General features: G+C 41.1%; 2 protein-coding genes across 8 annotated transcripts; one reads left to right on the top strand and one right to left on the bottom strand.

Annotated features, from left to right (window-relative positions):
- SLC71A1 (solute carrier family 71 member 1) lies at positions 1–17,429 on the top strand. 4 transcript variants are annotated; one of them, XR_016469200.1, is made up of 14 exons: positions 1–225; positions 4,498–4,593; positions 6,062–6,124; positions 6,678–6,805; positions 8,759–8,873; positions 9,988–10,206; positions 10,481–10,594; positions 11,037–11,108; positions 11,549–11,661; positions 11,829–11,926; positions 12,454–12,617; positions 13,723–14,016; positions 15,376–15,536; positions 17,191–17,429. XR_016469200.1 is itself a non-coding variant. In XM_031614690.2 (12 exons), the coding sequence occupies exons 1-12, from the start codon at positions 139–141 to the stop codon at positions 13,927–13,929; spliced, it is 1,476 nt and encodes a 491-aa protein (XP_031470550.1). In that variant the 5' UTR covers positions 1–138; the 3' UTR covers positions 13,930–15,261. The 4 variants fall into 4 exon arrangements, 2 of the variants coding, with proteins under 2 accessions (XP_031470550.1, XP_031470551.1); XR_016469199.1 differs by lacking the exon at positions 17,191–17,429 and having other exon boundaries at positions 15,376–15,976; XM_031614690.2 differs by lacking the exons at positions 15,376–15,536; positions 17,191–17,429 and having other exon boundaries at positions 13,723–15,261.
- SASS6 (SAS-6 centriolar assembly protein) lies at positions 16,641–27,969 on the bottom strand. 4 transcript variants are annotated; one of them, XM_031614683.2, is made up of 17 exons: positions 27,848–27,953; positions 26,810–26,870; positions 25,041–25,120; positions 23,969–24,073; positions 22,997–23,168; positions 21,994–22,071; positions 21,140–21,259; positions 20,857–21,048; positions 20,449–20,643; positions 19,974–20,063; positions 19,717–19,896; positions 19,038–19,119; positions 18,756–18,865; positions 17,829–17,951; positions 17,451–17,542; positions 16,920–17,011; positions 16,641–16,817 (listed from the first exon to the last, which is right to left on the bottom strand). In XM_031614683.2, the coding sequence occupies exons 1-17, from the start codon at positions 27,913–27,915 to the stop codon at positions 16,735–16,737; spliced, it is 1,923 nt and encodes a 640-aa protein (XP_031470543.1). In that variant the 5' UTR covers positions 27,916–27,953; the 3' UTR covers positions 16,641–16,734. The 4 variants fall into 4 exon arrangements, with proteins under 4 accessions (XP_031470543.1, XP_090002360.1, XP_090002361.1 ...); XM_090146234.1 differs by having other exon boundaries at positions 25,037–25,120; positions 27,848–27,926; XM_090146235.1 differs by lacking the exon at positions 27,848–27,953 and adding an exon at positions 27,254–27,473 and having other exon boundaries at positions 25,037–25,120.
- Between the last annotated feature and the right edge of the window lie 31 nt (positions 27,970–28,000).

Genomic DNA, 28,000 nt, shown 5'->3' with positions numbered 1-28,000 from the left:
GCAGCGGCTGCGCCGGGGCGGCGGGCCAAGATGGCGGAGCGTGCCTGAGGGGTGGCTGCGGCCGCGCGGGAGGGAGGGCAGGCCCGGCTGTGGGGAGGGTCCGCGCTGCCCCCGCTCCCTCCCGGGGAGGATGGTAAAATGACCCAGGGGGGGAAGAAGAAGAAACGCGCCGTGAACCGCAGCATCATGCTGGCCAAAAAGATCATCATTAAGGACGGAGGGACGGTGAGGCCGGGCGGGGCCGGAGGGCGGCGCGGGGGGGGGAAGAGGCAGGCAGGCCGGCCGGCTGACGGGAGGTGGCGGCGCGGGGCGGCCCGCGGGCTTCGAGCCGCGGCCGGAGCCGCCGTGCGGCGGGACGGCACTCGGTCCCGGTGCGGCCTCGGCGCGAGGAACGGCCGCGAGGAGCGGCGCGGAGTCGCGACAGGCGCGCGGCGTATCGGGAGCTGGGAGGAAACGCGACACCTGCGGCTGTCGCCCGCACCGCGCGGCACGGCTGAGCGCGCGGAAGCCGAGCGGGGCCGGGGCGGCACGAGGCTGGGGCGAAACGCGCCGTCCTGTGAGGGAGCGGCCGGAGCTCCGGAGCAGCGGGTGCCGGGCTGCGCTGCCGCTCCTCCGACGGCCCGCCCTCCTGTGTGCCGGTCTTTATTCGGGCGCTTGGCTCTGGGGGCTGTCATCCGTTTTGGCGGCTGGAGCCCGATCTTTGATCTGATCCGTCAGTGGTTGTTGACGACGCGTCGTCACCGTGGGTCTTTTTTTTCTGCATATAGTGTAGATTGGATGCGTACCCTTCTAACGCGGTGTTTTTATTTCAAGAAAGCCTTTAACGCGGGGACGCGTCGGCCCCTGGGGGCGTGGAAGTGATGGAGTGAGGGCAGGTGCCGGCATGGCACGTGTGCACGGTCACTGTGTAGTGAACGGCCTTTTGGAACGAGCAGAGGGCTGGTTGTTGCATAACAGTGTGCTTCAGAGTGAATTCTCTCTGGAACCATCAGTCACTGATGAAGATACAGTGTGTTTTGAAGCGCCCTTCGTCGTTCAACTAATACTTGCCAAGAGACAGAAAGGGTTGTATGTTTTTAAAACTTTCAAGCTACCTGGTGTAACATCTTTATAATGCCAGCACGAACTTAATTATGCCTGGATTGCCATTGTTGCTCAGTGCTGAAACATCCTGTCAGGTCCTCTGCGCCCAGTCTTCCTGGTTTCTTTGTCTGCCCAATGTGCTATGGGACACGATGGGAAACAGGTAAATGAAAAGGGCTTGTGTCTTGAACGTGTGCAGTTAGCAAACCAGTCATTAATCTAGTGTCTGAGTATACAGTTTCCAGCCTCATTGGTTTATTTTGAAGCCATTTCACATCAAAGAAAACTCAGTGACTCTTGCCTGCGAGAGGATGCAGCTGCTTAATGAAGCACTGTCATGGAATAGTTTATTGATGAGGAACTTAATGTAATTTATTGTAACTTCTATTTACTGATCTTGATGTTCAAAGAGAGAGATTTGGGAAAAAAAAAAAAAAAAGCAAAAGGGGAAGAAGAATCCACTTAGTGCCCCTCTCTCAGCCCTGCAGGTCATGCAGGATCCTGCAGCGAAGTGTCGGCGCACTGCAGGCTGGGGCAGCTTGTGGTGCTGCTCGTGGTCTTACTGGTTGTGTCCTGGCCCCTGTGCAGACCAGAGCCCCCAGCCTCTCCCTCCTGCTGTTTCTGCCCCTTTCGTCTCTCCTGGCATGGGCAGGTTTGGGTGTATGTTTGATTATTCCTGTGTTTTTGTGTTTACTACTTCATTGCTTATATAGAGGCTTTGTAAACTCAGCTGGTTCAGGCACCACGGGCTCTGGCTGGTGTGCTCCTGGCACACAGTGTGTCTTTCCTGCCCGCTCCTGCAGAGCTCAGCCTGCTGCCAGCACCCTGCCAGCCCAGTTGGGTGCCTGCACCTGGTGTGGGGCCGGCCCTGGGCCTTGTGCTTCTGTCCTGAGCCCTGACTGGACCTAGTGGCGCGTTCAGCATCTTGGTACTCGGCATAGGGTGGTTCTTCCTTAAGTATGGTAATCAGATTTGTTTCCCTTCATCATGAATTATATAAAAGTTTATGGAGGAAGCACACTGTGGCTGACTACTGTTACAAGTAAGTAGTTATGGTGTTAGTTATAAGTAAGTAGCTTCAGCATCTCAGTGTTAGAATTTGACAAGGATGACTGTACCAGCAGTATCCCATAGAACTGCTATTTTGAAACTCGCATTTTTGTGTTACTCTTAGCAGTTTAGTAGCTGTATCACAGAAAGCAGCATGTGATGGTGTTTGTGGTCAGGCTGCCCAAAAGGAGAGGTAGTAACACCAGTTGCGTGGGTTCCTTGCTATTTGTAATTTTGCCTTTCTTATGACCTACTAGAATTCACCTAGGATAAGATTATGCATTTTTTAAGTACTCAGTAGACAAATTAAGAGTTACATCTCATTTAGATGTGACTAGATTGCATCTGGTGTTGTAGGTAAGAACTAGTAATAGTACCTGTGAGAAGCGGACACTGGCAATAGAAAAGAAAGGCAGTTTAACTCAGTGATCTTGATGCCACTGGATGTTTGCTTCTGCCACCATAATGGCAACATGTGATGGGCACTGCTTTGACAGAATGGGAATAGGTTTGACCTATGGTACTTGGAAGGTCGGGGTGGTGGTTTGTTACAGCACTGCTGCCACCCCAGCATGATAGCTGGTGGGGTGGCAATTTGAAAGCGATATAGGGAAAATGAGAGTGAACCCGATTTCTTGTAGTGGGCTGAGGCACTCAGCTGAGATCGTTTCTTATGCTTTGTGCAGAGCCACATGAAATTTTAATCCAAAACTAAAATAAGGATTATGGGTGGAAAGGGCAAGGAATGGTGGGAAGTCAAGGTAATTGTAGCCACTTTCTGTACCTGTGAAGACTTAATTTACTGCAGTAAGAGAATAAGACAGAAAAAATAGCAGAGATCTGGGTGAACACTTACTGAACAGGGTTTGGGAAAGAAAAATTGCACAATAAGAAGGTCCTTTTCTAGCTTACCTTTAGAGTACTGATACAGTTGCATTTAAAACTGTGATTTAGCTGTAGGGGTGAATGGTCTTTGTGGTTTTCTGTATTTATTTCCTGCAGTTGTTTAGAAGTTTTATATTTTTTCTGTTGAGAGAAATTGGAATCCAGATAGAAAAGCTGGATACAACTTATGTACGTTTTGTAATTAAAGACTCTAATGTTACCTAACTGGACCTTAAAATTGTACAGCACCTGAGTTTGGAAGGTACCTCCGATGATTTCTAAATCACCTGCCCCCCACTTCCTGCAGCCAGGGTCACTGGAGCAGTGTGTGCTGCTGTGTCCACCTGTGCTATGGGGACAGGGGTTCCACAACCTCACTAGATGACCTGCTTCTACTTTGTGTCAAGTTTGAGTCCAATTTCCTGTATTTTAGTTTGTACCTCCAGTCTTGTCACTGAGCATATATGACAACACCAGGATGTGTCATCTTTCCTTCCTTCCGTAAGACATCCATACACATTGCTAAGGTCCCCCTCAGCCTCCTAAAGAAAGGAACCAAGGACTTTGGGCTGTATGTTTGCTCTGTAGAAGTGCTGGGTCTCATCAAGTAGTGCCACTCTGCTAGCAACATGTCTTTACGTGAAGCTGGAACACTGGATGCTGAGGCTGCATTTTAAGGTTATACAACACATTTAAGATTTCTGATGAGTTATTTATACTGAATTCTTATAAAAAATATGTAGTGCACTGTTTTCTCAATTTGGGAATGCAGAATTTTGTTTGACAAGTTAGTATTTTAGAATATATGAGATGAGCAGGTTATCCCTCCCACACTCTTCTTTTTCTCATCCAGACCTGCTTCTAATTATATCAAATCACCAAGGAATTTGAAATTTCTTATTTTAAATCTGTTTTTCAGATCTCTTCCTACATTTGAAGCCCATTACTAGCGGTATTTGGAAAACTATCAGTTCTGCCCCTGAGATTTGCTTCTGGCAGCCACTGTGTCAGTTTCTTTCTTGATGTATAGTTAACCAGGTTTTGTGCTTGGCCATGGTGACTTTTATTAACAGAAATGCCGCAGTGTTGGTTGGCACAGTAGGTAATTAAATGTTGGGGTAGCTGGATACTACCATGTTCTGAAATTATGAAAATTTCATTTCTGTGCAGCATTGCATGGGCTCAAATGTTTTTCTCAAGGAAGAAAAAAATTGCAGTCCTTCAAAGAGTGTTTCTGCTTTCAGTAGCACCCTTGTTTCCCAGACTGACAGTGTAAGTGGTTCATTTTTCTCTTTGAGATGAGAATGCACTTTGTACTCCACAAAGCATTCAGGCACTTCAGCACATTAGGTTGAGCAACTCCTCTGAGATGTTTTGAGTTCCGTTTCATTTCTTAACCCTTCTGTTTACAGTGCTCAGATGCATTTCTCTTGACAGTTTGTCAGATGCTTTAATGACCTGTTTTTCCTCTTGTTTTAGCCTCAAGGAATAGGCTCACCTAGTGTCTACCATGCTGTGATAGTGATATTCTTGGAGTTTTTTGCTTGGGGACTCCTGACAGCACCCACTCTGGTGGTAAGTGATGTGCTTAAGTTCTTTCTTGCTGTTTGGGAAATGGTTAATTACTGCAAAGGCTTCAAATACCTGAATTAAATGAAAATTGTGCATCATTGAGCTGCTCTGTTATGCGAATGAAGAGAGTTCTTTAATTTCCATACACAGTCAGAAATTCAAAATTATTTAATTAAACATCTGTCACAGTGTTATATAAATTTATGTGGAACTGTGGTAACGCTTCCTTGTAAATGTTTTCTGACTCAAAACCTGAAGGACAGCAATGAAAGAGGCTACAAGACATGAGCACACTAGAAGCTAAAGGACAAAACAACTTGAAATTTGGTAAAATTCTGCAGGTGTGTGTATATAGGGAGCTCTTGGCTGACGTAGCTATGCTTTAAACAAGCTTTGGAGCCTCCCTATGACTAGTGAAAACATTCACAGCAGCGTGTTTGTATCAAATTCTTTCCTAGTGTAGTTGGTTGCTCTGTTTGGATTTGGTCCATTAAATGACACGTATTTACTAATTAGATGGAACAAAGACTTAAAGATCTCCAGCAAACCCCACTTAAAATGCAATCTTGGTGCAGTTCTGTGAGCTGTTGTTAACCATGAGTAGTATCTTGGATATAAATTTTGTGTCAACCACTGAACCATCTTGGGTAACACAAGTCAGACTGGAGATCAGTGCCTGTTTTACCTGCCTACCTCGGCTGTAGTCTCTGACCTGGGAGAGACACTTCAGAATGGTGTTGTCCTCTGCCTGTCCATCCACCCACAGTCAGCAGTAGTGTGTGGAGAATTCCAGTTGAAATAATTTTCCAGATTTTCTGTGCAGTACTCTACTTAGTTTTCAGATATTGAGCTTGGCTGAAATGAATGCTTCTCAAAGTGTTGAAAGAACTGAAGCCTCCATCAAGTAAAGCTAAAACCTCAAAGTTCAGATTACAGGAAAAAAATGTACACTTTGGTATTTTACAACTAAAAGAATACAGATAGACCATACCTGTTGTTGAAAGGGAGGCTCCACTATATTTAACACTTATCAGTAATGCATAGTGAATATCTGCAGAGTATCCCAAAGGCCACTTTTGTCATTGTATTTACCCTGCTGTTCCTTGCAAAGCAGTAATGGCGAAGGAGCCTACTTAGCTATTTTCCTCCCTTCAGTAAATTGGTTGTGCTTATCTGAGGTGATTGATATAATGTTTTTGGAGTATTCTTTCTGTGTAATTTCAATAAATATCTTATAACTAAGTTGTTGGATAGTGAACCTGATAATAATGGTTACTGAGTTGATTTTCCTTAGTGTTTTGTGTGGATTAATTTTGCATAATTTTGGCTGCCTTCCAGTTAAAAATATCTCTCTGTAATCCATGAAAACAGAAAGTGCTGTGGGTGTGCCATGCTGTAGAAGGTGGGTGCATGATGAGCAGTATTTATTGCTAATATTGTGTAAGCAACAGTGTTCAAATTTCTTTTCCAGGTTTTGCATGAAACCTTCCCAAAACACACATTTCTAATGAATGGTCTAATTCAAGGAGTAAAGGTAGGCTGACAAAAGTAATCACAATTTCAGGTGAATGATGGGTGGGATTTAGAAATGACTGCACCCAATGAGAGAAACATTTCAAAGATTTTTCAAGATAGCTTTAGTAGTATAAATTGAATGTGAGAATAAAATCTTGCCAGCAAAGCTAATGTGTATCGTTTTACTTAGGGTATTACTTTGTGTGTTTGGTGTGTATGTTGTTGACTAATCCCAAATGACACACATGGTGTTAAAACTCGATGCTCCACTAAGGTATTTTCAGTTACGCTTATGTGAATTCCAAATATATAAAACAAAGCACAGTTCCTAAAACTGCTTCAATTGATGGATTATCTGTCTTGAGTTTTGTGTAGCTCTGAGGTATTAAAAGTCAACTTGCATGTTAGCAAACGTGGAACAGATTAGGAATGGTCGACCATACTGCCTTTGTGCTGCATTGTAGTCGTTAATTTTAGTAGAAAGAGAGCCTACTCCACCATCAGTTTGCAGTATGGATGGCTATCACGATTCTAAGCACTCAGTTCTAACTGAAATGTTTTGTTTCACTTAGGGCTTATTATCATTCCTCAGTGCCCCACTCATAGGTGCCCTGTCTGACGTGTGGGGACGAAAGTCCTTCCTGCTGCTAACAGTGTTTTTCACCTGTGCACCAATACCACTAATGAAGATCAGCCCATGGTTAGTAAATTCTTTCACACTTATTTGTTCCTTGTATAGGTTATTATCTAACACTTATTTGTAGTATTATTGATAAAATATTGTTTGGGCTCCATGTAACATTACAAAATCATAGAATCATCCACCTACTACTGATGTTGCCCTTAGCACCTTATCTACATGTTTCTTGAACACCTCCAGAGCAGTGACTCAACCACCTCCCATTCCAGTTCACTCCTCTCTTTTGGAGAATAAGTTTTTCGTAATATCCAACTGTACCTCCCCTGGTGCAACTTCAGGCCTTTCCTTCTCATCCTATCACTTAGTTACCTGGGAGAAGAGGTCGATGCCCACCTTGTCGCAACCTTCTTCCTGGTAGTTGTAGAGAGCAATAAGGTCTCCCCTGAACGTCCTCCAGGCTAAACAATACCAATTTCCTCAGCCATTTGCCATAAGATTTATGATCCAGACCCCTCACCAGCTTTGTTGCCCTTCTCTGAACACACTCCAGATCCTCAGTGTCTTTCTGATAGTGAGGGGCCCAAAACTGAATACAGTATTCAAGGTGTGGCCTCACCAGAGCTGAGTACAGTGGGACGACTGCCTCCCTGCTCCTGCTGACTACACCTGGGCACACTGCTGCCTCACATTCAGCTGAGTGTTAACCAGCTTGCTCTGTAGTCCTCCAGCCACTGTGCCTCAAGCCTGTAGTGCTGTGACCTCAGCCCAGCGATCCGCACTGTCCAGATCCCTCTGTAGGGCCTTCCTACCCCCAGGCAGATCGACACTTCCTCTTAACTTGGTTGTCTTGGCCATCTGCATAATGAGGGTGCACTCAATCCCCTTGTCCAGATCATCAGTAAAGATAAGAAACAGAATGGGCCCCAGTACCTTCCCCCGGGGACCCCACTTGTGACCGATCACCAGATGGATTTAACTCCATTTACCACCACACTCTGGGCCCAGCCCTCCACTGGTTCTTCACACAGCAGAGTGTGTACCTGCCCAGGCTGTGGGTTGCAAGCTTCCCCAGGAGAGCACTGAGGCAGACAGTGTCAAAGGCTTTGCTGCAGTCTAGGCAGACTGCACGAACAGCCTCGCCCTCATCCACCAGGTGGGTCACCCAGTCATAGAAAGAGACTGGCTCAGTTCCCCTAACTTTGCAAACTGAAGTAGTCAGTGTGAGCTGCTGCCCTGCTTAGCCACTACTTACTATGGGTCATTATTATGGCCACTTAGTTTTAAAATTAACCAACTAGAAGAAAGAAAAACTTATGCATGAAGTAACCATTTGTAAACTGAAGTGTTACTGCAGTTTTATACTTTTGCTTCCCTAGTTTTAAAATCCATCAGCTTTCACACCATCTGCAAGTTTAGTAAGCTCTTAACTGGCACATACATTCTGCAGGTAGTGCATGAGTCAGAATTCTCAGTGTTGTTGGACTACCCGTGTGCTGTACCTCAGGGTGTAGCTGCAATAACAGACTGCACTGACCCAGGGCAGAGGCAACTGTTCAGGTAGCTCCATACCCCTTTTCAGTTTTACTTTCTGGTCACATGGGTTCTTTGTGGCTACTTCATCCCTTCCCTGGGGGCAACGTGTTTCAAAGTGTAGCTTAATGTTTCTAATGACGTTCTACTAAAGATCAGGCTAGTGTGGACATCTCCCACTCCCCAAGTTCTCAAGATACTCGAATTCTTGACTTGCTTTTGGCTACTGGCATTAACGTGTAGTTTCCTGTAAGAACTTAATCACAACAGCTTTTTGTACACTTTACAAAATTATGCTGTTTATGGTCAGTGCACAAAGAAATTGCGCAACTTATCAATTGTACAACTTCTGTAAGGCCATTGTAGTATTTGTCAGGAAAAGATGGACAAGACAGTTACTGTTGAGCTGTACTTGGATTTTGAGACTTTTTGCTCCTAGTTAGCTGTTCTAATTATTTACTCATGTTTTTACAATGTTTTTAGGTGGTACTTCGCTGTTATATCTGTCTCTGGAGTTTTTGCTGTGACGTTTTCTGTGGTTTTTGCGTATGTAGCAGACATAACCCAAGAACATGAAAGAAGCATGGCCTATGGTTTGGTATGGTTGCTTTTTTGTTTGGCTGTTTTTTTGCTCTGTTTGTATTTTATTCACTACTTAACACTTCAGTTGGTAAAGCTTTTAAAAACTGATATTTTCAATTCTTTGGCAAGTCAGTTTCAGCCTGAGGTAGGTTTAAATTATAGTCACCCAGTTGGTGGCTCCTTCTGAATATTCCACTTCTACCTTAAACATAATATGACTGTGTTAAAACCTCTCTTTCTTAGAGTTATCATCAGTGTTAACAGTGTAATCTGGGGGCTCACACTAGTGTTAACTACCATGTCATTTTTTAAAAATGTAAGTATCTTTCTTGGATAATTTTCAAACTGTCATTGCAGTATTGGGACTGCTCCTGCTGATGTCACCATTCATATTCCCATTCAAAAAAATGTAGCTGGGTAACTCCTCTGTCTTAAGTTCTTACTGACTCACCTCTGTTTCTCTGTTATCTCCCAGTAACCTGCAAATCTCAGGAGCCTTCATGGGCTTATATATTATGGATTAGCAGAATCATTTCTTGCATTCAAAGTACAGAATCTGATGATACTCAGCAGGGATGGCTGAAAGTGAGGGATAAGGAACTAAATTGTTTCTTCCTGTATGTATGCATCAGGGATTGAGGGATTCTGAGAAAGTTCCTTCAAAGGTTTAAAGTGTAACATTTTCTGCAAAGACAGGCAGGTAACTGAAAACTGCTCTGGAGAGTTCCATTATAATGAGTTGGGTTAAGCAGCATATTAAATTTAACATGCCCTTGAACAGGGGTATTTTTTACTAGTTTTTTTTTTTTTTTAAATTGAAATATTATTTCACCAATATGAAGTACAACTTCCTAAAGATACCAGCAGGCAGCTATGTATTTAATTAAACCTCTTTATGTCGGAACATTTAAGAGTGCCATGAGCTTCACACTGCCGTCCAGTTAGCCAAAAAATCTTTCTCTTTAAAAGTTTTGTCAGAAATACACACTGCATAGAGCCAGGGAAAAAGTTATCTTTAAAAAATATCTTTACCTGATAAAAATGGGCAGGCTTCTGAAAGTCAGGGAAAGTAAGTATTAACACTTCTGAATGTTACGACTGAAACCCTTACCAACTGTTCTTTGTTTCAGGTTTCAGCAACCTTTGCAGCAAGCTTAGTTACCAGCCCTGCTATCGGTGCCTACCTTGGTCGGGTCTATGGAGACAGCTTGGTTGTGGTCCTGGCTACAGCAATAGCCTTGTTAGACATTTGCTTTATTCTTGTTGCTGTACCAGAATCGCTGCCGGAGAAGATGAGGCCGGCGTCCTGGGGAGCGCCCATTTCCTGGGAACAGGCTGACCCTTTTGCAGTAAGTCAGTGAAATAATAGAGTATTTCATATTTGAAAATGCTGAGCTTTTAAGAAAATACAATGATTGAATTTACTATGTTTCAAGCTTAAAAAAAAACAGCAAAGCTCATACTTCAGTCTTGCACTTCTGCTGACACTTTTGCCAAAGATCTTGCTAAATGCTCAGAAAATGTTTAGGTATCTTAGCTGACGTGTTTTTCAGTATCTTTTATCAGGTATACTTTTTCTGAATGATGATTAAATATTTTCCAATACGTTTTTTCCTGCCACAGTCCTTGAAGAAGGTTGGCCAGGACTCAATAGTGCTGCTAATCTGCATCACAGTCTTTCTTTCCTACCTCCCAGAGGCAGGTCAATATTCCAGCTTCTTCCTATACCTCAGACAGGTAAATTAACATTTTGATATGGGTTTGAATGGAAGTAAATTTACCAGAAGGTTACAGTACTGCTGAATTAATACAAAAAGCATAGGTCTCAAATATAATTTAAAAGTTTGCAGCAATTAAGTACTCCTGCAGATAGGATTTCTTTTGTTTTTAGATACAGAGGGAAAAATGCATTCAGTTTCTCATATTTTGTTATTATGTTATTCTTGGATTATGAAGTTCACTCTGTCAGACTGCTTTGTTAATTGATGAGAGAACCATCTACTGGTTTTCTGTTTGTGCCTCTCTAGTTTTTTTTTATACTTTTCTTGGTGAAAAAAATAAATCAAGTTAGCCTGAAGTTGATTAACTTCTGCATTGACTGTTCTTAGACTGATGTGTGTGATGACATGATATGCACTTCACATTCAGTAATCAAATTGTTTTTTATTTATGTATCTAGATAATGGGATTTTCATCTGAAAGTGTTGCAGCATTTATAGCAGTCCTTGGAATTCTTTCCATTATTGCACAGGTGAGTCACTGCTGAGTATTTCTCTGAGCGACTTGGGAAGAGCTAAGCACTATGGAGAGCTTCCATGTTCTGGATCTAGAAATCTCACTCGCCTTTTCTGTAGCTGTTCTTCTAAGCTCCTAACAGCTGATTAACACTCCTACTTTAACTAACTTACTTGGATGAACAGCTTGCCAGATAAGAGCATAGTTCATAAATATGCAAAGTGCTTTGTGTTGGGATAACAAAATCCTTTTGTTTAGAGAGAGAGTGACAGCTTTATATTGCTTGCTAAGTGATTCTAATTGATGATTTTTTTGGTAGAGGCAAGGCTCCCGACTACTTGGCAAATACTGCTTTTAAACTTCGCTTTTTTAATTCATTAATTTATTTGCATGTATTTAACATTTAGAATAAAATGTTATTTTTGTTTTCTTGTACATTTTTCCCTGCTCTGTCAGACAATAGTTTTGAGTTTACTTATGCGGTCCATTGGAAATAAAAACACCATCCTACTGGGTCTAGGATTTCAAATACTGCAGCTTGCGTGGTACGGCTTTGGATCTGAACCTTGGTACGTATATTTTATTTTAACATCTGAATTAATGTGGTGCTTTTCTGCATTTTATTCTTTATCCCAGAGAGACACTTATGTTTGTGTATGCATGAATACATAGGTACGTGTTCCATCTGCAGGACTCTGTCCCTGTGGAGTAGTTACTCTCTGTCTGTCTTCTGCAGGATGATGTGGGCAGCAGGAGCTGTTGCAGCCATGTCCAGTATTACTTTCCCAGCTGTAAGTGCACTGGTGTCACGAACTGCTGATGCTGACCAACAGGGTAGGTGTTCCCTTAACCCTCTGAATTCCAGTCAAAGAAATCTATGAAGCCAAACATATCTACCGAGTCATCCATTATCATGGTAGCCCATGCACTTGAGTATAGGTCAGAAACTGTAAAAATCCAAGCTGTGTTTAAGCTGCAGTGTGTGCATGTTAAGTCCTTCTGTCCCAGAGGCAGAACATTCAGCAAATCTCAACAGCAGAAAAATATTTAGCAACACTAATACACTCTTTATTTCCATTACTTTGATGCAAGTTAGCTTTGTTGTCAAGTGCTTCCTTTGCTATGACACTGATAACAAGGTCTCAGGATAGGCATGGCATAGCAAATACTGCTCTAGGCCTGCAGGGACATGGAAAAAGAGCCTTGAATATACCATAGGACCATTTTTCTGTACCCTTGTTAATGCTACCCATGGTACAGCACCAGTGACGCTTTTCCTATTTGCATTGGTTTAAAAGACTTAATTAATTACTGTTTATGTATGTATATTAATAGATGACAGTGTATATTGTTGTTCTCAGGTGTTGTTCAAGGGATGATAACAGGAATTAGAGGCTTATGTAATGGTTTGGGACCTGCGCTTTATGGCTTCATATTCTACATATTTCACGTTGAACTGAATGAACTCCCTATGCCTGAATCACCATCAGGAGGTACTGTCGTCACACAATACCAGTTACAACAGGTATTCATTTACTTACTGATTCCTAAAACAGAATTAATTCTTGAGCATGATGCTGTGCTACATTTCATGATGCTAAATAGAAATGAAGCATGTAAAAAGAGCTTCTTAAATCACTCTCATAGAGCTTTTTTTTTTTAACTAGGTAGATACCGCGGTTAATTTCTCTTTGAAAGAGATCCAACTAACAGGCAACAGATAACCCCCTTATAAAGAGAAGGAAAAAACCAGACTGATTAGTACCAGCTTTCTTGTCTCCTGTGCAGTTTCCTAGCACTGTATTTACTTTTCACATGTGCATTTTAGTTGTGGTGTTCTTTAGTCTTTTAGCCAAGCCCTCTATTTTTTACTTCATAACTGATAATAAGAAAAAAGAGCAGCTGTCTGTACTGGCTGCAGCAGGATAAGGCAATGCTTATTTCCAGCTGTTACATTCAGTGCTGTCTAGCTCTGTTTCACTGGTTAATTTTAGAGCAAAATCTCTGCCTTATTTCCCTATTCTTTGGTACATTTTTTTTGTTAATGGTGGTTTCTTAAGACTGCACTGTCTTTTGATGGCAATGAAAGCGAATGACTCATTGTTCAGGCTGCAGAAGAACTTGTTCTGCACTACTTTCATACAGTTGCATTGTGTGTACTGCCACCTTTTTCTTAGTTCTAGATGGCAAATGGCACTTTGAGAGGAAGGAGAAGTAGGAGTTCAGGTCAGCAGGGAGAAGATCGTAGACTTGAATCTGTCCTGCTGCCTCCCAAGGAGCATGCTCTACAAGCTGATGTCCGGCTTCAAATGCCCAAAAGCACAGAAAATCAAGTTCTGCTGCAGCTCACTTTCACTGAGCCTACTGCTCAACTTTCTTTCATAAAACATGCCCTAGGACAAGAAGTTAGCAAGCAGCAGGAAATGGCACATGTTCCCTCTCTTAAATCTAATATGTAATCTGTCCAGTTTTCTTCTTAAAGATTCCCCATGGAGGCAAGTGTCATCCTGCTAAGTGTAGGAAGAAGAAAAAGTTGTTTTCACTTGCGAAATGTGTAGTTTAGCCATCTTAATACATTAACACATCTAAAAGCTTAATATTTTGTATTGATGCTGTTTGTTTTTTTCCAGAACTCTATAATTCCTGGACCCCCATTCTTATTTGGGGCATGCTCTGTGCTGCTGGCACTGCTTGTTGCCTTGTTTATTCCTGAACACACCAACCTAACTGTACGATCCAGCAACTGGAAGAAACACTGTGGCAGTCACGGCCATCCCCACAGTCCACAAGCTCCTGGTGAAGCTAAAGAACCATTACTGCAAGACACAAATGTATGACAAAAAAAATCTAGGAAGACTTTTTAGACATTTTTCATCAGCAGTTTGGGATACACATTCCACTTCCATCAAAAAGAACTTCTTAAGGTAATCTTCAGAATTATCTTTCTGCATGAAATTTATAGGAATTAAAAAAAAAAACAAAAACTTCCAAAGATGTTGCCATTACATTAATAATATGCTTTTTCTTTCTTAAAAGTTAAGTACTTATCTCTTGCCATGAAATACTGTTACTATTAAACTTTACATTCTAGTTCAGAGACAAAAGAATATAGTCAAGATATGAGCATGTGTCCTTCTGTTTCCTTAAGGTGGTGAGCTTTAATTCTACTCATGCTAAGTCTCAATGAGACATACTAGCATCCGTGTGGACCCATTCATTTTAATGTTGTAAAATCTTGGGTCAGATGATTCAAAGCCTTAATGTAAATGTACTCAAGTAGGGAAAAGGTGAACTGGTATCATTTATTTTAAAAAAAGTCATATGGTGGATTTGTTAGTTGTTTTTTTGTTTTTTTTTTTTTAAAGTTTGTACTAATATAAAAACTACAAGCACGCTTGCTGAACAGTGAAAGTTATTTTTATGTAAGTGCATTTACTCTATTTTTGAACAAATGGTAGTATCAAACATTTGTTTAAATATTAGGTGGGTGTTTTGAGCCTACAGATTTTAGTATGGGCTCTAAAACTCTGCTTTCATAAATACTGTTTATTATACCACTATATTTCTGATGTTTGCGTAATCATACAAGGACCTCAAAACTTGAATACAGACTGAACTATAAGCTGATAGCCTTGAATTTGTCAGTGTGCTATATATAGTGGCCTTTGAGGACTGTCACAGTAACCCTTTTACATTACAGAGCTAATGTTTTAGTCCTAAATTTTCAGGACCCCTTAGTACAGAAGAAAGCTTTATACAATGACAGATGTGAATTTCTCTAAAAGTGTATATTTTTGTGTCCAGTTGTATTATTTAAGTGTTCCTTTGTATAAATTTGTGTATAAAGTATTGTATAGGTTTAAAACATTTTCATCTTGTGGTTATTGCTTAATGCTTTTTTACCTTTGAACATTCACCATGGTTGACCAAGAGCAGGAAAAAATATGTAAATATACTGTTAATAAAGCTGAATATTTTAATGAATTTTTAAATAATAGTCATGTCATTTGCAACCTTAAAGTCATATACTATATTTCTTATACTGCAGTAGGTCTGAGAAAAGCCTGGAGTACTTTTATTTGTTAACTAAGGCTGCCTTCAGCGTACAGGTGTTTTCCGTTCTGTTCAGCAGCACCATTTATCTGCAGCTCTCAGTTCCTTAATATTCTTATGGATATGAACTACATAAGTGATAGTTGCTTATGGAGGCAGTTCACATTCAGTGTACTGCAATTCTGCCTTTCCTGTTCTGAAATTTGTTCATCTTTTCACATCCTTTTAAGTTTTCTTATACCCACTAACGCTGACCTAGAAAAAGCAGTGCAAGCACACAACTTAGAAATGGGTGGCTGCCAAACAGGAACCCTACGTGCAGCACAGCGCTGGGCCGGTACTGCAGCAGTGCGTGGGGAGCAAAGGAGCTGGGAGGAAAGTCCAGAGAAAGGTGAGTAAAACATCACCATTCTGGCATTTACCTCATCTTGGTACGTCCCAGTACCAGACATGGTAACTTAATACTCTGAAAAGTAATGTTTTAAGAGTTTTTGATAAACGTTTAATATTTCTAGAGAAGCTTGTACATTTCAAAACAAACAGATACAAGTAAACACGGTGCTGATTATAAACAAATATACACATTTTGCACTGCAAAACAAACCACTTAAATATACAGTCCTCAGCTGCAGTTAAATATCTAAGGTATGAAGTATCTTTAAAAACAGAAGTACGTAGACAGTCTCTGCAATAAAAGTGTATTTTGGATGTTCCAAGTACGTGCCTGCCATATTTAAGAATGAAATATAGTTACATGATTCCAGCATTTGAGCCTAGATAGAACATGCTGAATAGGTTTAGTCCATTGCAATTTGAATGTCAGAATATTTTAAGTAGGTTTCTGTGCAGTATTATGTTTGTAAAGTAGGATTAGTAAATACAAGTCGGCTTTAGTTCATCTGTTACAATGTTCAGATACATAGTTTTATAGTATTTAATGCTAATTGGTTGTTAGGAATGTAGTACTGGCAGATGGGTAAGAAGTTAGGGCAGCCCAAGGTGACGTCTTTAAACCTTAGTTTTCACCGAAGGTATAAATGGTTTAGGATCTTCCATTATATTCTTTATAAATTTATATGCAATTCAAATTAGTAAGGTTTCCAAATTAAAACTGCTAGAGAGGAAGGGGTCATGTTAACTCACAAGCTTGACTGTTATTAAAATAAACATAGCCCAGAAAGTGCTGGAAAATTATCTGCAACATCCTTTCTTTGAAGGACCTAGAGGAAAGTGTTATAAGGAATCATGTTTCCTATCAGGGAATACCAGAGAATACACTTCGTTAGAGAGTCACACTTGTTAAATACTATAGCAAAAAAAGTGAGTGCCAATTACTTGGGTTTTTTGGAAGACTACAGGCCAGGAAAAAATGCAGCACTTAATTCAGTGACTGAAGTACAGTGGTTGAGGCTGCTTAAAGCACTGTCTTTTCTGAATCAGCTGAAAAGGCTCCAAATAAGATAAGATACCTTAAAGAAAATCGATTCAGCCAAAATTGTCAGTTCACCCTGATACCTTTACTAATGTCAGTGTAGGACATCTTCATATCCCCCAAACAGTTAAAAGACAGTTCTTAATATGCCTGGCTACTATCCTGGAAAATAAGCTGAGGCTGTTGTCACTGCAGCTGGTGGTGACGGCTGGACTTTTGGTAAGTAGGGTTTCAAGTACTCTGTAGAAGAGCAGAAACACGATAGTGTTCATACAGGGTAACAATAGTTACCGTTCTGAGTACATCTCAAATAAGGTCTTGTTTAACTATTTCCAAACATACCTGAGTTAAGTGTATTTTGACTAAGCCCTCGTAAAGGAATGCTGTCTTCTTTTTTCTTGAAATACTTGGATTCCAGCCCCAAGTTATCACCGCTAGAAATAAAACAAAACATAGTTAACAGCAGATGAACAGCAATGGTGGATAGAGGCTCATTCAACAAAAAACAACTGAAGTAGAACCAGAGTTCTTATGAAATTTATCATTTAAGTGTTAGCTATGACTGAGTAAATGAGAACCATCTGCAACTAATGGTCTGACTATCACCTGGTAGCCACAGACTTGTCACCAGAAGGGACAAACTGCTGCGGGACCTCCTGAAAGCAACAGTCTTCATCTGTGGCCTACAAACCATGCTTAGTGAGCAGTAAGTTGACTACAACTTTGAATTCATAAACATGGGAGTAACAAAAAGCAGCTCAGAGAATGAGCTTGGTATTGGAGGTGTTTTGTACAATTCCAGATATCCACAGAAGACAAAGGACTTTATAAAAGAGGAAAAAAGCAGCTAAAAATGCAATGGATGATACTTACTTTTCCTTATTTGCTGGATGACCAGTTGCTGCAGTCACTGCCTGAACATCTGAATGCTGATCTATTTTTGAAACCTGTGAGTTAAATTGAATCTGCAGAAACAAAAGAATTGCAGGTTAAACAGAGCTACTCCAGACACAATGGTGCAGCAGCATCTGGTATTCAGAGAGGGCTTTGTGAGGATTCAGTTCTCCTTACCTTGAACAGCACTGAAGGACAGAAAAGCATGCTGACTAGTAGTCATCATACTGTCCCCTATTAAGCAGTGCTGGGATATACAGTAAGTATTAATGCATTCTGAGAAAGATTCAGAAGAATAAGCTTTGATACTTTTAAGCTGTTACATTCTTAGTCAGGCAGAAAAGCCCAAATGCCTACCTTTGGTACTGGACAGTGGGGGCTGGTGTTTTTGTTACGCGCTGGTTCTGCAAACTTCTGGAAGGCATAGAAGGGAGAAATGGGATGACTGATTCCTGAGCTGGGAAAGGAAGGTCGGTCAAGCTGTAGAGAGAATACATTAATAAGAAAAATAGAGTACATCCACAAAGGAGAAGAACAATTATTGAAATGCATTTGCTGAACAGAAGCCACATTTGCAAAGTTAACACTTAAACCAGGTTAGTCTTTCTAATGGGAGAGGAAGCAAACCTTTTCCAAGAGCCTGTTCTTAAGGAAAAACAGTAGCTTTTTAAAACTTGTAATATAATTACTATTTTAACTTGTGCTGCTATTTTAACTTATTCTAAAAGAAGTCATATTTAATATATTAACCAATTACAAGGCATGTATCTGTAAGTCAGACATCTTTGCTTGAATATAACCTTCTATTACTAAGAAACTCATTAGTTGCTAACTGAGACAGACATCTGTGTACACATAGGGACAAAAGAGTACAGGAAGCATTAAGCTATCTTTGTTCTTAACAAAAATAGTCTGAGCTTTTTTTTTTTTAATTTTGTATTTTCACATTTCTAAATCTCCCTAATAGCAATATCCAAACCTAAAATTCACTAATGATCTTTGTATGGATTTATAAGTATGCACAACACAAACGTTGAGGGTTTGTTTTGTTTTCATCCCATGCTTTACATTCTCAAAGCAAGTTCTAGTATTGCTAGATGAATTTTCATGAATAAGAGCTTCAAAAATAACCCCTAGGGCCAGCACCTCAGCTAGCAATCAAGGAACTATTTATGTCATAATAGTAAAACAAACAAACTGCCAATACAGGATTAAAAGAAAAAAGGCTTTTTTTAGGCCATGCATTCAAAGAAATGGTGAGTGTTATCTATACTTGTTTCTTACCATGCTGTGAGGTGACAGGGCAGTCCTAACACCACCCTGCGTGCTGCTGGGAGTCTCCATCTTCTTTACCATCTGAACTTCATTCAGCTGTTTGTTTAGCCACGTGATTACTAAAGAGATGGAAGAAAGGTCAAGCCTTTCCTCACAGAAAAGCAACAGCATGAAGGAAGTGCAACTCTTCACAACAAAGCAAACAGACATATCAGTAAAGTTGCCTTCCATTACTTTTCAGTAGCAGCTTAATCATCATATCATTTTACAGATAAAATAGTATAAACCTACCATTTTCGTTGGTTTTCAATAACTGCTTGCTTTCTTCCAGTTTCTGTATTGTAGTTTCTAGCTGTTCTTGTAACTTGCAAACCTGCAATATCACCATGCTGATTTAAGTGTAGTACTCATTAAAAACTCAAGAAAAATTATCATATAAATAAGAAGTGAAGGATCAGAGAAGTTCTAGAATTACTTAAAGAAGTTAGAACTCAATTTTATACAGAATCACTATGATAACTCGTCTAAAATAATCTGTTTCTAGCTGGACTTAGGACAAGACTGCAGCCAGAAACCTTTCTGACCTTCATTTTGCCACGTTTAAATAAGGAATGGCCCTAAGCAGGGGAGAAATTCACTGTTACTGCTCTTGCCTCCCACAAATTCTTCCCATTAATACACCTTCTGAAGCCTATCAGTCCATTTGATATGCATTGCTTTGTACCCCCAACAATATGATTTTAGTTTTCTTGCACGTGGATGAGTATCTCTTGCAAGTCAGTTTAACACAAAAAAATGAAATGTTGATTATGCACTTAAATAAACATATTAAGTGCATAGGAGTAAATTCTTAGGTAAAAAAATTAAGACCTCATTGCTGTTAGCAAATATTTTAAGGGTTTGAAAAACACCAACCAACTGTACTACATACAGTAACATGTGCAGATGCAGGGTTAACCTCTCACAGTACCTCCTCCTCTTTCATTCGAAGAGACTGTCCAGTCTCCTGCAGTTCTCTCTGTTCTTTCTGAAGTCTCTCTTCTTTTTCTGCTAGTAGTTTCTCTTGTTGAATTGTTACTGTATTTTTCAATTTTAATTTACTCATTAGGGTTTTCAAATCTCCTTGTAACTTCTTGATAATCTCATTAGCCTACAAAAAAGAATATTTTCAAAGTAATTCCTGAAAATGGAAGATGATGTAAAGCAGATGAAACAGATAAAACAGACCTTAAGAAGTTCAGCTGACAACGACTTAATTGTTGTCTCAAGCTTTTCAATATGACTTCGTTTCTTTTCTGTATTCTCCTCCAGTATCACCTACAAAAGAATTATAAATGTTTTACAACAACATAAATTGTTTATAACAATATAAGTTCCATATGGATTATGGAATATACACCACTTAGAATTGTAAGTAGAACCTCAGCAACTCTTCTACAATCAGTCCATGATTTTTGGTTAAATTACAGAGAGGTCTCTCAATTCACCCACTTCTACAGGAAGTACCACAAAATATCGCAACAGTAGCTGCCTTCATCAAAATTAATCCTGTATACTTTTGATGCCATAATTCAGCATCTTTAACTACACTTGTAAGCTGTCTTGCTGCACTAATAAAGTCTGGCTTTCCAGTAACCTTTAGAGACCTCAGTTAATAAGGTTCTACAGAGCTTTAGAAATATAATGATTCTGAAACTTGAACCTTTTGTTCTTGTGTCGCATCCAGCACTTCTTTTGTTCTAATAACCAGTTGATCTTTGTCTTTGATCTCTTGCTCCAGAACAGCAACCCGGGTCTGTAGCTGGTTAATGAGTTTCTCCTTTTCGTGACATTCAGCATCCAGAGTGGTGTTCTCTCGACGCAGTGACACCACCTCCTGCTTGGCTCTTTGACATTCCTAGAACATTGGGAAGGAATTGGTTAACATTCTTTGAAAGAAAGAAAAAAAAAAAAAGCAAAAGCAAATTTAAAAAGATATATATAAATTATAGTAAGCATAAAGTAGAAAAAAGTCAAACTTAATATGCTATATTTTCTATTACAAGCATAGGCAGGCAGCCTTACTGCTCTAAGAATCGTCATCTTGGTTAGGGAAATTAATAAGCCATACATCTTCAATTCCAGAAAGCTTTGCTTTCAGTTCTCTGACAGCAGAGTCTCCTTTGTATCTCCTTTCTGTTAGATCTTTATTGATGACCTCAAGTTCTGAGAGTCTATTCTGCAACTGTTGAATACTTCTCTGATGCAAACTTTCCAATTCCTTTTTCTGTTGTTCGTGCTGTTGTTGGTACTGAGTTTGTGCCTATAATGAGAACAGTCATTCAGTGAAACTGAAGATTAAGCTAAGAAACTATTCACATCGGAATACTGTCAATTCTTTTCCACTGTCATACCTGGAGAGCTCTTTCCTTCTCAGCTGTCAGCTCTTGCGTGTGTTTGCTTGTCAGAGCAGCAGTGTATGATGTCCATTCATTCTTCAGTTTGTCCAGTTCTCGGCTCTTCTCTGACAAGCTCTGTTCAAGTTAGACAACCATTCAGAATTTTAGAAAAAGTATCATGGATTTTAAGAATGCAGCATTTCATTAACTACCAAACAATTATTTACTGTTACTTCTTAAAGTCTGTATTTCAGCAGAAAGAGCCAAGGTATACATTCATTGTATCAACAGAAAAATGAGGTACTGAAAAGCTCAACTGCAGCTTTTTGACTTTGTGTGAGTACGATAACCTTCATTTCCAGTTCTATTTTCTTCCAACTTAGGCGTGACAAAACAATCTGTTGCTGTTCCTAGTGCCGTATCTTGTAGAAGTTTTAAACAAACATCTCTCATAGGGAGGGAGAAAAAAAACCAAGCTCATCAATTATCTTTTGCTCTTAAGTTTGTAATTCTTCATTCCAATTCAGCAATCTAGTAGCCCCAATTGCACAGAAACCGCAAATATGAGGTAAGTAAGTATTCCGTTATTAAAAAAAAATCTCCACACTAGGAGTTTTAATGGATTTTTTTTTCCTGTTTCATGTTGGTCAAAAAGCTACCTTCGTACTTCTGCAGTTTGACCCATAGCCATCATCATGCTCTCAAAGAGTAAATGCAAAACCACCATTGAGCTGACAATAAAAAAATAAAAAGCAGAGCAGCATAATCTGCGAGCCTTCTGATTCATTTATAACAGTTTCACAACTTTTGTAAATCTAAGGATTTCCAACCATTCACAGAATACACAGAAAGTTAAAAATGTACATTACCTGTTGAGTGTAGCTCAGTTGTCTGGTAGAATCCTCTTCAGTTTTCCTAAGCTTTTCTTCCAATATCATTTTGTCTTCCTATGTAAAAATTGATATCAAGAGTAAATCTTAGCTCCCAAAATACCAATATTCAGCTTCCACTTTATCATCATACAATGGGTATGTGGTTGCTTAGACACAGTATTTGTGGAAAAAGCATCTTATGAAACAAACTTTGTATTGATTAAGATATAATATGTACATTTAAGAGAAAAAGGCAAGGAAAATATCCTGCATTATGCTTTTAATCAAGCCTCTATAAGGGAACAGAATCTTATAAAGACTTGTTTACAAAGCAGTTCTATTAGTAATAGGTCAACTGAAATATTGAAAATTTAATTGGTTAAAATGGCTTATTAGGTGGTTATCAACATGACAGTGCAATGAACGAGAAGCAAATACCAGGCTATGAAAGAGACAACAGTTACAATAGGAGATCACTGATTTTGTATTAAGACTTAGCATGCTGTCAACTGCATCAATATCACGAGTTGCTGTTTAGAGCCAGTAGCCCTCTGAAGTCCATAAAACCTCAGAATTATACACGCACACCCGTGATTTCCTACACTCAGCTGCAGAAGAGGCAGAAAGCTTACAGGATGGCACTTCTGCAGTTGATCTGGCAATCGGCACAAGATTATGAAGCGTTCAACAGCTGAACAGCACACGTGTATGTAAAACACATGATTTTCTTCCAGTTTAAATTACAGCACATGGTTCAGTGCATATGTAAGATTTTCATTGCTAGAGTGAAATGAACAATTTAATTTTATAACAGGCAACCAAATAACTGCATGCAATGACATACATGAACAGAGTTAAAAAAAAAAAAAACACAAACCAAACTACACAATTCCGTGCATACTTTTGAAGTATTAAGACTGTAAAAAACATGAAAAACCATTCCCAAGTACACACAGCATCGAGGCCTTGTTGCAGCCATGGCAATCTTCACTTTACTTACCTTAAGGCACTTCAAGCAGCTGGCTAAAAATTTCTTTATTTCTGCATCATTTCCCGGTAGGAATTTTAGAGAGAGATGGGTAAGATGTTTGAAAGGGTTGGTCTCCACTACATTTAAAGAGACAGGTGTGTGATCTAGAACAGATGCTGAAGAAACTAACTGCAGCAAAAACCTGGGGGAAAACAAAAATAACCCAACATGTAACATTTTTTTACTGAATCTATTTGTAGATACTATAAGCTGTTTTCAAATAAAATACATTTTTATACATACAATAAAAAGCTGTCGAGTTTGTTTTGAAAAGAACTAAGACATTTAATTCCTATAAATAATTATCAACTGGAATGCTTGTACATTTTATCAAGAGATGAAAAAAAAAAAAAGAGCATTAGGCTTCTGAAAATTTTCAGAAGCCTCTCTTAGACTCCCTCCAAAACCATATCAGGCCTTTCCCAAAGGAAAACAGACCTCTCACTTTCAGGTATCCTATCAGCTAGTTAAGTTCACAGTGCACAGCACATACTTCAGGAGCTGCCCTAACTACTGGAGCCATGCACACCCAAAGCTACTTACAGAAAGCCCACTACACAGAGGAGTGCACCTCCGGTCTGCCCCCTCCCATTTTTATATCTGAACACCAAAATGAAAGCAAGAGAAAGTTCTTGTCAGAATGCCTTATTACTCTGCTCTCCCTGTGAAAGAGGACAATCTATTTGTGTTTCAGTCCATTACTGTCCAGCACTGTTCCAACAAACCGGTGCTGCGTCCCTGCACATCTGCTCGCTTCAGCTCTGCTAAGGAGACGATCATCAGGCAGCAACACCACTGCTGAGACTTCTTAACATTTAGGTTGTCAGCAACACCCAACCCACTGATGCTTCAGGGAAAGGTTAGATTATCCCTGTTCCACTGACAAATATTTTATAAACTCAAAACACGTACACAGTAATACGGTACTCTCTTATTACCTACCTTGGGATATCTTTGTTCTGTTCTTGAATGCATTGTTGTAGCAAATCTATAAACTTCTGTGGGAAAGCGGAGAAATCCACCAAGAGACCTTGCTGGGATTTTAAACTACATAAACAGATTAGGGAAAAAATATCAGCAATATATACAAATGTAATTTCTTTCCTAAAAATAAAATATTTTGTCATATCATAAATGTCTGACGTGTTATTTTCAATTCTGACCACTGAAGAAATGAAATCACATCTTGGATAATAATCACCAGAGGATATTTTTAACTTCAAGAATTCTTGCAAATGTGCTGCACAGAGGAAAGTTATTGATACCAAACAAGTGTTCCTTCAGCTACACGTCCTCCTTAAGCACAGGGGCACATGGAGCACCAAAGGACAATGCTTCCCAGATGAGGGGATGCTCAGCTGCTACAGACACCACCTGCCCACTTGCCCGTTTAATTGCGCACCTTCACCATAGACGCAGTGAACTCAAAGACTTGCAAGAGTGTATGCAGAAGCCGTACCTTGTGCAATGACTGAATAATGACACTGCATTCTGCACACCTGTCTATAAATACAACTTTTACTTTGAGCCTCACACTGATCACATGCATATATGGTTGGTGACCTCAACCATTTGCATGCGGTGCCCAACTAGAATGCAAAAAAAAAAAAAAGTAAAAAAAAATCCACAAGACAAAGCCTCACGTCTGTAAATCTGTGTTTACACAAGCATACTTTCCCCTTGGAATATGTTCTTAAAAGAGCACACAAACAACAATCTCTAAGAAGCAGCTGGGTAGAAGAAGAGGCAGGGAGCGAGACAGGCTGCGGCTCTGTAGCTGCGCAGGGAGCTGTGTGTCAGGTTCTGTCACATCCGCACCATGCTGAGCCGCTCACTGCCCTGCACTGTGCTGTTTCACAAGCAGGCAAAAGAGAGCAGCACTGCCAAAATATCGGCAACAATCTACAAGTGAGAAATGCTAGAACTCAAATTCTAAGACAAATCTTTACATGCTAAAAGCTTTCATTCTTTATGACCATTTCTATGCACTCACAAACATTACGGCTTCACCTGCCTTTGAAAATCTTCCTCGGATATGACAAGGTTATAAAGGAAAAAAGGATCAGCATCATCAGTCAGTCTCACAGCCAAATCCTGAAAAGAAAGACAGTGAAATACGATTTCAAATACCATACGCCACTCCGTATGTTCTAATATTGTAAAGCAATATTGCAAACAGCCTACTTACTATTACTTTTTAACCAAAAGTAAGATAAGAATTGTGATAACTATTTTAGGAGAAAGCATTAACATTTAATGTAATCTGCATTTTAAATAATACTGTGGGGAAAAAGCAACAACTCAGGAAAACTACTTCTCACAAAAATAATGCAAAAATCATTCAACTTTCAGCAGCAATATTTCAAAATCCTACGTGTCTTCTTATTTTACATAAAGAAGATTATTTGCAGTTTTTCCTCCTGTCATTAAAGAGTGTGCAGATCCCACTTGTAAGCGAGCAGTTGATCACAAACACAATCACTCCCATAACTGCCAGCTTTTTAGCTCACTCTTCTCCTAGCAATAAGAGACAACACCTTCTGAGCAGCCCATCTGTTTGAATACAGAGCTTAGCAAAGCAAACAAAACTGATACAACTAGAATCTGGTACACTCATCAGGACCATTGTAGCATTATGCTGCTTAGCTTTTATAAACGAACTAATCTGTTCACTGGAAATCTACACAGCATTTTGGAAAAGCTGCCTTCTCTGTCAACATTAGCCTTTCACTACAAAGCCGGGGCCATAACAAACACCAGGTACAACCCAGTACCTGCCAGGTGCTCAAACCTACATGAATAATTTAATATGCCCCAACAGAGAGGAAGTCAAACAAACAAAAAACTGACCAGCTCCTCCAACGGAACTGAAGCGTGACCATCATTCACACAGAGAACAGAAATACATTTCAGTAACTGAGGTACTGCTAACAATAACAGAGCTCTTGGAGCTTTAAAAACAAACTCAGCAATTACATGTGAGCTAGCTGCTAGAACTGCTCATGGCACATAACCACATGGGTAGGCTGCTGAGAAGGATAAGAACCCTGCTTGGCTTCATGCGCCATGAACTGATCCGAGCACAGGGAGTTATCTGCTTAGACTCATCTCCTCTGTGTGCAAGTGGCTGTCAAGGCTCCCGCTCATACATTCTGAGACAGGCACTGTGTTCTTAGCTGAACAGTTTCTTCACACAGCATTACCGCTGCTGCAGTTAGCAAAAGCTTTAAACAAATAACAATAAATTGCTGCACTCACACACCAGCCTTCCTTCATTAACTCTACCATCAACTAACGACCACTCATAAACACCCTGATAGGTAGAAGTACAGTTTAAGTGACAAATTAGACATAAAACAGATTTCATAATCCTCAAGAGTAATCTCATTGCTGACTTCCTAAGACTGTTTCACTGCAGATTTAGTGCATTATTTCTTTCCTGCCCCACTGGATTAATTCCAAGCATTCAAGGACAGCAGTGCACACACACATTCAAAACAAGATGTTGCACCCACACAGCAGTTGTCATTCTCATTAGTTACAGAGAGGTCTCTGCAAGGACTGCTGGTGCTCCACACCCCAGATTAAGAGCTGAGGCCAGACTTGCCCTTTAAACTCCTTCAGAGGGCCCCGCATACTTCTAATCTCCAAGTTTCTGAAGAACAGAATTCAAATGACAAACAGACCAACATCTTATTCTGCTTTCCTTTTGCCTATTTGTCCCACCATATAAAGAAATACAGATAAAACAATGCAAAACACAAATACAACTAATCCACAAACCTTTTTATGAACAGGGCTAGAAATTGACAGCAGCTCAACATTCACTCGAACATTTAATCTCCTGCGTACAAAAAGGTGCAACTCATTAATAAACCGAGGAAATGGTCTTCAAAAGACGTATTCACGGCTACGCTGCAGGAATCGGGTGGCGGTCAGACAGAAACATTTCGGCAAAACGTCAAGAACTGAGGGCTGCTCTGAGCTGCCCGGGAGTTACCAGCACAGCTCCTCGGTCAGCTCAGGGCTTTTCGTTTTTGTTTTCAGTTTTGCTGCTCGTTACCATAAACTTCAAACAGCAGCGCAGAAGCTTTGAACCTTTTTTCCAAACCCGGCAATTCTGCAACATCCTGCAGACATTCTCTGCCGCTCGCAGAAGCGCAGCACGGCCGTTTAAGCCCCGATTCCTCACCGCCGCGCAGCTCCCGCAGAGCGACCCGTGCTCACCGCGCTCCCGGACGCCTCGGCCGCTCGGCGCTTCAGGCCGCAGCCGCTCAGATCCCGCACAGCCGTGCCGCGGCGAAGACTTCCGTGACGGCAATTCTCCACGTTTAAGCACGTTTCACGCAAAACAACCCGCGCCAAGCACGGGCGCTGCCGCTGCCTGCGGAGCCCTGAGCGACCGGCCGGGGCGCGCCGTGCCCGGCCTCGTCCGAGCGCCGCGGGCAGCAGCGGGCGCCGAACCGCTCCCGGAGGCCGCGGGAAGAGCGCCGGCACGAGGCGGGCGGACGCGAGGTAACGGCGGCGCCCGGCGGCAGCCCCGCGGCTCCGGGCGCGATCCGCGCAGCCCCTCGGGCCGTTTCTCCTCCGCCCCCAACCCGCTGCCGCTCCGCTCCCAACAAGAGGCCCGTGAGAGCCACTCCGACGCCGCGCTGCCGACGAGCCCTTCCCTTCGCCAGCCCCACGGCCGGCCTCGCAGCAGGACCGCGACTGCCGGGACACGACAGAGAGCGAGGAGCGAAAGAGAGCTCCCCCAAAAGGGACAGAAAAGCCTCCCCGCAGCTAGCGGGCCAGACCCAGCTACGCCTTGCGGCCGCTCACCTGTCCTCGCAGCCCTGGCCCCGCGCCTGCACGCACACCTCGCGGTTGAACAGGAGCTCCGCCGCCATCTTGCGCTTTGAGTTTGGCGCTCGGCTCCCGCAGAGGAGGCGCCTCAAGATGGCGCCCGGCAGCGCGCGCGGGGTGCGGCGGGAA

Source organism: Phasianus colchicus, chromosome 9 (assembly GCF_987193195.1).
Source record: "Phasianus colchicus chromosome 9, bPhaCol1.hap1.1, whole genome shotgun sequence".
In the NCBI taxonomy this organism is placed as follows: Eukaryota; Metazoa; Chordata; class Aves; order Galliformes; family Phasianidae; genus Phasianus; species Phasianus colchicus.
The sequence above is the reverse complement of the archived record's forward strand: the minus strand, read 5'-3'. Positions and strand labels throughout refer to the sequence as shown.